The 12,621-nt window shown below is 37.2% G+C and overlaps 2 protein-coding genes across 3 annotated transcripts in view; one reads left to right on the top strand and one right to left on the bottom strand.

Moving 5' to 3' along the window:
• Nucleotides 1-2,753: 2,753 nt before the first annotated feature.
• LOC139730204 (uncharacterized) lies at nucleotides 2,754-8,926 on the bottom strand. 2 transcript variants are annotated; one of them, XM_071641104.1, is made up of 4 exons: nucleotides 8,805-8,926; nucleotides 8,015-8,213; nucleotides 4,627-4,787; nucleotides 2,754-3,187 (listed from the first exon to the last, which is right to left on the bottom strand). In XM_071641104.1, the coding sequence occupies exons 1-4, from the start codon at nucleotides 8,912-8,914 to the stop codon at nucleotides 2,764-2,766; spliced, it is 894 nt and encodes a 297-aa protein (XP_071497205.1). In that variant the 5' UTR covers nucleotides 8,915-8,926; the 3' UTR covers nucleotides 2,754-2,763. The 2 variants fall into 2 exon arrangements, with proteins under 2 accessions (XP_071497205.1, XP_071497206.1); XM_071641105.1 differs by having other exon boundaries at nucleotides 2,754-3,073.
• A 2,499-nt stretch (nucleotides 8,927-11,425) lies between these two features.
• The window catches only part of LOC139730188 (uncharacterized), a 77,618-nt gene continuing 76,422 nt past the window's right edge, over nucleotides 11,426-12,621 (top strand). Inside the window, exon 1 of the mRNA XM_071641084.1 lies at nucleotides 11,426-11,874. The gene's annotated coding sequence lies outside the window, so the exon portion shown is untranslated. The remainder of the gene's footprint in view (nucleotides 11,875-12,621) is intronic.

The raw sequence follows: 12,621 nt of genomic DNA, 5'->3' as shown, positions 1-12,621 counted from the left end.
ATACACACGTAATGGTGCGAACGATTCTGAGTGGGTTTCATATCCACACGGGATTTTGTGCACTATAGGAAAACGAACCGTGATGGACACAAGCAAAGGTGAATTGATTGATGAAAATTCTCATACAAGGAATTATATTCATTATATATATATATATATATATATATATATATATATTGATATAGGTATATGTTTATGTGTATGCATGTTGTATATGTATAGTTTATGAATGTAAATTAACGCCCTTATTTCATTTTCAGATACAGTACAATGAAAACATTAGGTCTCCTTTAGCTTGTTACAAAGCATTTCGGAGCCTGTGGTACAATATCTTCTGGTTCTCGTAGAATCCGGAATAATTCATCGCTTACTCGGTTTCCCCCACAAGTGTCATTGAATAGACCCACTTGTTATTACTATTCGTCTTCAATTGTTTTTTTTTTTTGTTATAATGTATTTCAGCAATACAGTGCATAAAAACTGCATGCAATTATTCACATTATTATTTTTTCCAACGGATGAATATTTAACAACGATTATTTTTACCATGGTTAGATAATGTCGGGACCGTAGTGGGATGCTTGAAAGAGATATGAACTTGAGGGTTATGTTTTCCGAGTTCAATAAAAATGTCGCGAGACATCAGATTCAGTAACATGTGTCTGGACTAACATCATGGATTAGACTATAAAACACCACCAAGAGCAAAACCACGACAAACACAGGACACGAAGGAAGAAGAACTTAATGCAGCAAATAATTATCGTTCTGTACGCAATACTACCAGTAAAAACAATCACTGCGCCATTATGCCAGAATTGACACTTCATTCAAAAGTCGTTGTTGCATGATACAAAAGTTATAATAATAACAAAAACTGAAAAGAACACAGTGTCCCACAGACTGAAACCCAATGTGAAACACGATGTCAACTCATTGTGAACATTCCAGTGTAAAATCTCTTCACATTGTTTAATGCAAGAGTTTTAACATTGTGAACACATTTTGAATCATTAATTTTCTGTGTGAAAGAAGATAATATCTTCTTTCACACAGAAAATATTACAGTAATATTATCACACAGTAATATTATTACTTTGTGAACACTCTGAAAAAAAAAACAGTGTAAAATCATGTTCCCGCCGTTAAATTTGGGCATTTCCACACATCCGCCATGTGATCACATCGTGAAAACACTATGGTACACAGTGTTCTTTCTGGCAGGAATAATGCATACTTTACATCAAATCAATGCTCCGTAGGCCTACGCGTTCTACAATAGTTCTTATCCATCTTTCACGCTCATTATCATACAAGCATCCAAACAGTATACACTCCTAAAAGGAAAATAACATTAGACGTACAACATACGATGTCAGCTGTAAGCAAAGATAATTTATATATGTGACCAAGCATCACAAAACAAACAAAAAGTCAGCGTACATGAAATTCTAGTTAAGAGCATATTGTGAAAGTGCAGACTTTAAACTTTGAAATGATGTATAACTCAAGTCAAATGGACTCTCCTAACCTATCTAAATATTGGAAAGAAAGCATGTACTCAGGAAAAGTGTGAACTGAGAAAAGAAGCTCTGAAGTGCAGTGTCTATTCAAGCGCTTAATCTTTACCAAGTCGTGCTGAATGGGACAAAAAACAGGACGTAAACGATCGGAGTAGCAATAAAGAAGGGATTATCAGATTAATCTGAAATTAAGCATACCTTATTAACACATTCTGTTCTTAATTAATGCCAACTTTCAAAGCAGTAGCAATATTCTTTCGAAAGTTACAGGAGTTGAAAGTGAATAGTGTGAACATTTTGTTTCTTTTTTTTTTTAGAAATGAAAAGAGGACTCTAAAGACAGACTTAATCACACTATTCTGCCAAAAAAAATGATCGAGATCAGTTGCTAAAAAACACACTTTTCTGCCCGTTTTTTATCCCAAATTTTAGCTTAATGTAGATGAAGACTTGCTTTTTCAGAAAATATGACAAAGTCAAGATCGGCTCGGTTGACCCATTTCACCCAGAAAAAGAAATCACAAAAAAGTGGACCAGATATTTTAGATTGATTCTAAAATGCAAAGACATATATTCATAACCGGGATAGATTATGACAGTTCCTGAAATGGTGGACACAAGACCAACAGTGTGCATATTCTCTAGAATTCACCCTATCGCTCAACACCGGGTTTTTCATTTGCCTGTAAACATCAACGATATCATTGTTAGGGCCATCAATCGCGGCATGCTTTGTTGCAATAGCTGTAATTGTTCGGTGGCAGCAGCCTTCCAGAGGCGTGCCACTTTATGTAGCATGTCGTTTGTTTCATTTTGATTTGTTAAATGACAAGGGATTCAACTTCATCGATAACCTTTTTTAAGATTGCAGGAATGACACAGTTTTGATTGATGTGGGGCTTCAGGTTTCCAATTGTTTTTGTTAGATAATAAGGAATTTCATTATGATATGAATGAACACAAAATTCTAGGAGGAAGTCAAAGCTTATTTGATGGAAGTTCATTTTTAAATGGCTGAGATATCGAAACCACGCGATCTTAATAACAAGAAAACTTATCTCTCTGCCTTACTTGTTTTTTTTTTATATATCTCGGACTTTTCAAAAACGATTTTCATCAAATGGAATTCATGTTTTTCAAATATTTCAGAATGATTTCTTTAGATCTAGCAAAAAACAAAGTTAAACCCCATCTCAATCAAAGTACTCCATTCCGCCTTTAACAGGCTTATTGCTTGTTTCTAGATTCCCTCCAGCGCTATAGATATTAGTGTAAAAATAACGTAGGCACTCTTCAAGATTATGTTCATCTGTTGCCAATACTTGACGTGAAGTCTAGATTGCCAGTAATGAATGTTACAGTCGATGGTGATGAAGTATAGGAGGAGAGCCCCCGCGACCAGCCCGCTGATCAACCGCGTCTGCCACTCCGAGAGCAGGAGGAATCCACCCAGGAGGAGGGAGATGCCTAGGGTTCCCATGGCAACCTGGTTGGGCCATACGTCGAGAAAGGCGCGCCGCTCCTCATCCACGGTGTAGAGCTGCACGGCGCTGAAGATGCAGAAGATTGAGATGAGGTTCTTTCCATAGTGGTAGAGTAAATCGAGCCCGATTCGTTTCATCCAGTCTAAAATCATCTCCACTGTATCGAAAGCAAGTTTTCGCCTACCAGAGACAATCCAAATCAATTCAATTAAGGACATTAAGAACATAATTGCAACTTCTTGTTTCACACTATTTGGTATATATCTATATATATATATATGTATATATATATTTGATCAATATTCTTAAAACTTTCAATTTCTTTAATCCTACCGTACAAGGCTTCACATTGCATTTCTTTCAGCAAACTTTTGTAAAAGCAACATACGACTCAGTAATCATAATGAATTATACCAAAATATTACTGAACAATACAATATCATTTTGTTAAACCTGGTAAGAACGGATCCATAAATTCCGGAAAGAAGGTGTGTGTGTGTGTGGGGGGGGGGGGGCGGTGAAGCGTCCCCATTCATTTTTCCTTTTTTTATGTCTTTTATCAAAAAATAAAAAGAAATAAAGAGGGCACCAGATGCGCCACCATTCCCCCTCCCCATTCCCCAGTGAATGGAAAATCATTTTGTGGTTGAAGGGATGTTCGAATTTCAGACGCAACTTATACAGGAAACGTAAAGTTCCAAACAAAACCCGTGCTTGGATATATAATTACGAAATAGATTTCAGCATAATCTGGCGAACTTTTCATTGTTGCTGTTGTTGTTCATTGCACATCTTGTACGACTTGGTAAGATTAAGTACTAGATAGACCCTATGGACCCCCTTCTTGGGAGCCCCTTTCCTCAGTAAACTGTTTTCACGAATGTTGATAGGCACAATAATTCTTTGCCGACTCAGAAGTAGGCCTTTATACAAAGGCTTTGCGTCAAGTTTCGTTAGGATACCACTAACGGTTCTGAAGGAACACTGTCCACAAAATTAAATGGACAGTTACTGAAGGACGGACGGACGGACGGACGGACGGACGGACGGACAGGAAACGTTATGCTTTTGAAGACAATTTTCAATATGTTCTGATTTTTCATCATCTATTTTTGTGGTTTGCTAACAACGGAGTTCAATGAAGCTAGTGTCACTTCAGGAATGAGAATTTCAATTTTCTGTAAAAAGATTCAACACAGAAATCAAGTGAGGCGCACTTTTTTTTTGTCTAGAGGTGCAACCTGACACCTTTTTGCATGTTGTAGTTGTTGTTATTGCTGTTCTTGTTGCATCTTTTCCAAATTAAACATATGTAAACAAATAACTTGAATGGAAGCTATGTTGCTACATTGCGAAGGTTCCACGGAAATTACCCCCTGTACAATAACATAAGACCGTCAACTAGATTAAACCTACGATGCTACTCCTGAACCTAAACCTAACCCTACCCGAATTCTAGTCCACATTGTATACCCAACTTTAGGCTTAATCTTATACTCTTTACTAATACCCCATCACTACCCGGTATTTAGTCGAGGGGGGAGGGGGGTGTTCTCCTGAGGGGGTAATTGCCCTGATACGGTTGTGAAGTTGCTAACTTCTCTAAAATGAACATTTACCCAATGTGGCTGAGCCAGGTGAGAACTGAATATTTTTCTATGACCCGCCTGGTGTACTGCAAGAGCGACAGCCAGTAGTTTCCGCTCGGATTCTCCGCCACGCATTTTGCCATGATGAGGATCCCACCAATGGCGCCAACGTCATGGAAAGCTACCCTAACCTACCGGAGACACAAAGTTCACAGTCAACGTCAATACAACACCACAGCATCTAAATGAGAACAGTTATACAACATTCACCAAGCCTGACCCCTATGTGGTTTGAAGTTGCCATTACCAAACAAAGACATAAGACAACAACTAGCATCAATATCAAACATCATGTGAATGTCAATCTCTATTCTTGAGATTGCGTAAGCAGCATTAATTAAAATTTCTTGTTAAAAGAATACAAATTCATGAAGTAGTAATTTGAAAAGAATTCACACATATGTATACAATTATAGATAAACTTTTTTTTTTGACGAAAAAGAAGTGCTTGTTTACGATTAGGGGGAAATGGCAGTATTAATCAGTCTTTTAATTTCAAGCCCCATTACCGTTTTTATGCCTCCGCCACGAAGTGGTGCCGGAGGCATTATGTTTTCGGGTTGTCCGTCCGTCCGTCCGTCCGTCCTTCCGTCCGTCCGTCCGTCCGTCCGTCCGTCCGTCCTTCCGTCCGTCCGTCCTTCCGTCCGTCCGTAATGAATTTTGTGGACAGGCTAACTATCAAAACCTTTTGAGGTATCCTAATGAAACTTGGCATGTATGTGTATCAGGGGGTGAAGTTGTGCCTATCAACTTTTGGGTGCACATGCTCAAGGTCAAAGGTCAAAAGGTCAAGGTCAAATGCGTAAAATTTCACTATTTCCTCCATATCTATGCAATACCTGAAGATATTTTCTGTATACTTAGTGTATACATGTATTACCCAATTAAGATTCTCTGGTGAAAGTTTGGGGTCATGAGGTCAAAAGGTCAAAGGTCAAAAGGTCAAGTAAAATGTTAAAATTTTACTTTTTTCTCTGTATCTTGGAAATTGTTCAAGGTATCTTTATGGAACAAAGTATGTATGCATGTACTGACTGGCAGTGATTATCTAGGGAATTTGGGGTTCATGTGGTCAAAGGTCAAGGGCAATACTTCAAAATTTTACTATTTTCCTTATATTTATGCAATGCCAGCAGGATTATTTTTTTTTAAACTTGATGTATGCATGTATAACCCACTAGAGATTCTTTTGGATTTTTTTTTTCTTGCCAAGAAGGTCAAAGTTCAAAAGGTCAAAGATCAAGTGAAAGTGCTGAACTTCTTTCTCCATATCTCGGAAGTGGCTCAAGTTATCTTTAAACTTAGTACATATTTATGTATGTTCTGCCTGACATTGATTCTCTTTAATATGAATCAAAGGCCAGATGAAAATGATAACAATTTACTGTTCAATGCAGAAATTGCACTTTTTCTCCATACCTTGACAATTACTCAAGTGCGTAAACTTATGAAAGGGTCAAAGTCGAAGTTAAAGTTCTTAAATCCCCAAATACATGCTCTCCTATTCATCCAATTGAACATAGGTCGAAGAAGGTGAATATTTTGATACATTTGTGACAAACATGTCATTTTAATATTTTGCCAATTTTGTGAAAATGTAATCACACATTGTCCACATGTACTATAGACCTATTAGGAGAATCATGCATTATGGCGGAGGCATACCAGTCGCCATAGCGACATTTCTAGTTGTTTCTTTGATTTTAGCATTGACTCTGGTGAAGGAATGGTTTATGACACTTACATTGGTAATAGGGACCATTCGTACCCCCCCCCCCCCCAAAAAAAAAAACCCACAACAACAACAACAAACAAACAAAACAAAAAACAAACAAAACAAAAGAAGACAAATAAATAGATAAATGAATACTATTTTTTTCCGAATGGCATCGCATTGTTACTGATTTCTTATTGTTGTGGTCATCAAATACCATAATTATAGTCTAACATGATTTTGATATAGTCAACAGGAGCAACATTCGTTATAATATTATGAAGGTCAGAGTGTCCCACGTTTATGGTTGATCTGAGAATGCTTTCAGGATTTACCGCAGAGTTTTTACAGCTCGTTATTCCGAAGGGTCGTTATTCCGAAGGCTCTTTATTCCTAAGATTCGTTATTCCGAAGGTTCATGGTTCCGAATTTCATTTTCGGGTTAAAAAATCTTCGGAATAACGAACCTTCGGAATAACGTCACATATTTTCGGATTAACGAACCCTTTTTCATTTTCGGATTTACGAACCTGTAGGTATGGGGAATTTGCGTGTTTCGGATTAACGACCCTTCGGAAAAACGAACCTTCGGAATAGCGAACCTTCATAATAACGAACAGCACCCGTATTTTCTCCCCTTAAGGGGTCGTGCCACAGAGCACTTAATGATTCCACGACATTTGCTCCTGCGACAGTTGCTCGTATGAAATATTGGTAGGATACTAACATGACTAAAGCCAAATATGAATTAAAAACACACAAACACATAATAACCCTAACCATAATAGTAATCCTCACATTAAACCAAACCTAAAACACTACTTACAACACAAACCCGAACCCTAAGTCCTTGGGGGAAAATAAGACCGGAACAATACTGTTCCATGAGTAAAAATGTCGTATCACCGGCACTGATAGAACGTATGAATCCAGTGCTCTTTCTTTCGCTCTTACAAACATCGAATTGCCGTGAGTAGGGTATTTTTTTTTAATCAAAGTTAGATTGAATGCAGAAAGCGTATTTTCGATATTTGTGTTGGCGTTATAATGCAAATAATCACTTATCATTAGTCTTGTTCTGAATTCTATCCATATTCATACGATGTACTAGGAGATTTACCAATACTTATATTACGGGACTTGGTTTATTGTCACAAACACGCACAGCGCCATAGCGTATTATGATTCAACAACATGTGATGGGTATTCCCCGCAGACTGACAATCTCACAGCAATATAAGAATACCATACGATTGCCGAGCTTCAAAGGGAATCATTTACGCATGCAACAACATTGTGTACAGAATCTACACCTTTTTTTTCATGCAATCGTTTATTTGTATGTTTCTTGAAAAACATATCAGCTGCTATATTGTACGATCCATCTATTATTTTGTCACAGTTACCCTGTTTTGTTTCTTTTCGTTTTGTTTTGTTTTTGATAAAAACGACATGTTAAAGCCATGCCTAAGTTCCTGTCTATCGCGATCATCTGTCTACAAAGGCATTTCTTTAAGTGATTGCTACAACGTATATGCATAGGTTTAGATGCACGACAATGATTTAGGCAATGTACTTCGACGGAATAAGAAGAAGTAGAAGAAGATACAGAAGAGGACGAAGGCATTAAGGATCACTATCTACCACCATCCATTTATTAGACGAACTGTGCTGGCTCTGTGTGACAGCCGTGTATATGGTCTTGACAGTCATAAGAATGGCTGTAACAATGGCAATCTGGGAGCGCCTCGAGCTGTAACATAGCGCCACGGTCCCGAAAACGGTCAGAGCGACAACGTAGGGAGGAAAGATATAGATGTGGAACCATGGATATGCTTCTCTCCTGTTGACCAAACATGGAACGTAAGCAATTACACATGGAAATTTAGCAAATCACGCCAGACGTAATCGTAATAAAAAGTGGGACCAACCTTTAAGGATTGTTTTACTCTGTTTCTGAACATCTCAGCCATTTCAGAATAATTTTCATTAAATAAACTTTGAATTCTTAGTAGCATTGTAAACTTTAAAACATTTTGCTATACAGTGGTTTCTTAATATGTCGCAAAATGCTGAATTATCACCTAATTCAATATTATACAATTCCTTCAACATTGAATAATAAACTTTATCGATAAACAAAATTAACCAGGAAACCATGAAATTGTGCTTTATATGAACTTGTTGGATTATCATTATCTTAAAAAAAAATGATATCACTGGTCGGTAAAAGGTCAGTCCCCGTCATGCTCTTTCGACAATCATAGTTTCAACATTTGACGCTACTCTCTACCGAGCAGCAGTGACGCTGTAAAAATATAATACTTCACATCATACTATTTACAGCGAGATGAGTCATGTTCCGAACAGCGTCGTGTCCCAAACGGTTCTGCAGGAAATGGGACTTAAGACAAGAAAACAATGTCACTCTTACCCTTTTCTGAAGTAGTCGTGACCCTGCTCGGGCTCCCAGCCTAATTTTATCAGAGTCAAGGCACACAAAAATGGAAAACATGCTGAAGCACCCTTTATAAGAGCTGCCATTTTCTTGACCGATGTAACCTTGTTGTCAGGGTCATAAAAAGTAAATCGTTTTTGAACGCTGATGGCGCAGTTGAAATTAAAGAATAAGATCTCATTCAACTTACAGCCTACTAATAGATGTCCCATAACAGCATAGATTGCGATGTGTATTAACGTAAATCTATAAGAATCATTGGAGAAAAGGCAGTTTAAAATAAACTAGATAAATAATTGCATGGGTTTTTACGAAAGTGAATCCCTCTATGAAATGCATTACTCTAATACGCCGAGTTGTGCGATCGTCAGAGCATACACGTTATTTCTCTCTAACTTTCTTCCACTCCCTCCCTCTCTCTCTCTCCCTTTCTCTCTCCCTCTCTCTCTCTCTCTGTTGAATTGATATCTGATATACCTTTGGACATTACACTAGATTTTAAAACGAAGAGATATGTGAAACAATGTGAAAGGAAAGTATCATGTGTCTCCAGTATATATATATATATATATATATATATTTTTTAACTTTGCATTACAATAATATGGTTAGATTCTCAGCTATAATAGACCAGATATCATACTTCAACTATGGACTTGATATATGGAATCCTCTGCCCGAACAAATTTGTAGCATGCACGTCTCCTCTTCTTTTTTTCTTTGAAAACAAACATGAAAAAGTACATTATATCACGTTATCTGACCTTTATAACTAATAACTGAATAGATTAATTGCATTGTTTTAAAATGCCCCTCCCCTAGAGTTCTTACATCAAATTATTCAATAAACGTTTTCAAGTTTTCCTATATTACAAATCACCTAGTATCGCGCGCCTGCTGGGCTCTTTCCCTTGAACCAGCAATCACCTTATTCACTCCATTCTCTATTGATATAATTATAGTGTCTATACAATATTTGTTGTCTCAATGTGATGCCAGAATGTCACTGTTTTTTTTTTTTGTTTATTTCTTTTTTCCTTTCGATAAGTATACATATCTTGTCGATTTTTGCAGTTCGAAGAAAGCCTTTCGTCATTTGTTTAGAGTTGTATACGTGCACCACAGTGGAGAACTAAGTCACCGCATATACCATAAATCCACCGAACAGTGGTGTAAAAGATGTTTGAATAAAATATGAAGAGTTAGTTCGCAAAAAACGATAAGTCCATATATGCCAAGTGGAGATATTTGCGATTAACGATAAAAAATAAAGATAACAATAAAAAAATGCTTCTTTTGACCATAACTTCAAAATATGTATCTTATTATGTAGTAACCAATGTATCATTTAAAAGGTATTATTTTGAACTTTATGACAAAGACCGTACTTCAAAATCTTCAAAAATGGTTATCGGTTCTTGCGAACAAACTCTTCATATATTTTTAGATATTAGATTATCTTTCTAATATGCCTCGGTGCAGAATATAAAAACAAGTGCATTTCTAAAATGGATCCTTGCTGCATCCACGGACAAATTTGCAATATGATGACAATGTTGAATGCATGAATGTATGTCCTTATTTTAAACTTTAAGCTCACCTCTCTTTGACCTATACGTCATACACCTATACCCACCTACACACGCTCACACAGGCCATGATAAAGTTGAGTAACAAAATGCTTGCTGAAAGTAATGCATCATTATTGCTCTTATGAAAACAGAATACGACTAACTAGTAATGTTTTCCTGGCATAATCACTGCGTCTAGAACAAAGTCATATTTTGCGGAAGCAATCTGGCGTATGCTCGTTTAAACGGTTTATTAAGCCAACATTTCTTCATGCATCTATGGGTATCGTGACGTTGAAAATGTAATGTCAGAAACCTTTTGCTTCTTTTGTTTTTAGTTATAGTCCTCAAGCACACCAGGAAAGAAAGAGATGGACACATCTTAACCTAAAGAATATTAAAAAGAACACACCAATACAACAAAGGGTTGTCTATGTGGTTGGTTGGCCTTGAAGACGACGGAAAACTAACTGTTGTAAATTGGTTTTGCCCAATATTTCCAAAAAATCACAGAATTCAATGATGCATCAATCAATCCTTAGTGTATCATTCAAAATGATATTTTAATCTTATTTTCAATATAAGCTTTTAACCATACGCCCTGTATAATAACAATAATGTTGCGTTTCATGCTTATTACAATAGTAAGGTGTGTTTATTTCTTTATTTTCATGATCTGTTAAATGTCGAAGCCATAAAGTGTTCTTTTTTTCTTTACAATAATGCTATATTGGTATCCAGGTATCTCGGGATATAGAAGTTTGACTACCTTAGTTTTTCTGTCATCTAACGAAACATACATCTACAGTATATGTTTGTCGTTGCTGTTGTTTTTTGCCCCTTCTTCTCGGGCGCACTGATGCTCAGCCCGCTCTCGATAACTGCCTTATAATACATCCATTATTACAACCTCTTTGGACTTTGGACTTAACGTCGAAACGTTTTTTCCCGCGCTTTATACGATTTGGTATTACCCGCGATGTCATGTGAGATAGGTCGAGTAAATCGGTGCAAGGTCATGGAATGTTGTACAATACATTTGAAGTGAAGGCTATGGTAGCAATCTGATCTGTATGACAACTACTTGACTGGACAAAGAATGAGAGTGAATTATAAACTCTCCGTTTCTCGCTCGTTCAGTAACACATTGGAATAAAGGTCAACAACCCAGCTGAGACGGACAAAATATACTGTCCATGGTTACTGGTTACTGTAGAGTGGGAAATCAGAAGATCATTCAAGAATTTACTGAGTCGTATCAAGCCGTAAAGTCATATCGTGGGTGCAAGCTACAGCTGTGTAGGCCAACATGAATATCAATAGGTAGCGATCAGTATTGCTTGCGGTAACAGCGAATTAGCAACAATAACAATACCACTGAGGACATGGCGTTTTGTTTTGATTTTTTGTTCAAGATGTTCTCCACCGACTGCCAAGCTCAATAATTTTCACACTGCCGAGAGGTGAAATAAAAGGTAAGAAAATTTCCTATGTCATTTTCTCATAAACCACTCAAAGATTACCGGAAGTCGCTTGATTTGAATACAGATCGTAATTCGGTCGTCCGATATGATGCCGCGGGGAGTTCGAAATGTTCTGTTGTAGTATGTCGTGGCACTTGTGGAAACGAACGTTGACTTAAATATAATAAATTTTTGGTACCTCAAAAGTTTCCCTGAATTTCCTTGTCTTAGTTTGTGTTTCAGGTTAAAGTACCTTTAATATAACTATCACTGTGAGACTTACTCGCCCCAAAGTGCTCTCATGTCTTAGTAATCATGCAATTAACTGCGATCAGCAGCCCCATACGCATAGCGTAATGGGGCTGCGCATTGTAGCAATCAGGATCACGACAGACGTAGTATCGCGGGTAAATATCAACCTAAAATCCGAAAAAATTTCTTCAATTTGAAGACTCACCAGTTAAGCTGAAGTATTGAAAACTGGCTTCGGGCAACATTTGGTTCTGCCAATAGTCCCTTTCTGTTCGAATTGATGACTGAATGTGACTCGGTCGAGAGGACCTTGGGAGAGCTACACTGAGCGCAAATCTCAAATCCATGAACGGATAAGATGTCTGTGTGCGCATGCGCTGGCCGTCGATTTTGATTTGATTTTGAAGTACGGTCTCTGTCATAAAGTACAAAAATAATACCTTTTAAATGATATATTGGTCACTACATATGAAGGTACATTTTTATGGTCGAAAGAAGCAAAAACGT

The sequence above is a fragment of the Diadema antillarum genome, unplaced genomic scaffold, assembly GCF_040938485.1.
Source record: "Diadema antillarum isolate AM-2024a unplaced genomic scaffold, OU_Dant_1.0 seq00000297_RagTag, whole genome shotgun sequence".
Lineage (NCBI taxonomy): Eukaryota > Metazoa > Echinodermata > Echinoidea > Diadematoida > Diadematidae > Diadema > Diadema antillarum.
The sequence above is the reverse complement of the archived record's forward strand: the minus strand, read 5'-3'. Positions and strand labels throughout refer to the sequence as shown.

Coding starts and splice junctions, on each gene's coding strand:
- LOC139730204 (XM_071641104.1), bottom strand. CDS start 8,914: ATGGCAGCTCTTATAAAGGGTGCTTCAGCATGTTTTCCATTTTTGTGT. Junction 8,214..8,804: donor CACGACTACTTCAGAAAAGG/GTAAGAGTGACA, acceptor TTTGGTCAACAG/GAGAGAAGCATATCCATGGT. Junction 3,188..4,626: donor ACCTGGCTCAGCCACATTGG/GTAAATGTTCAT, acceptor TGTCTCTGGTAG/GCGAAAACTTGCTTTCGATA.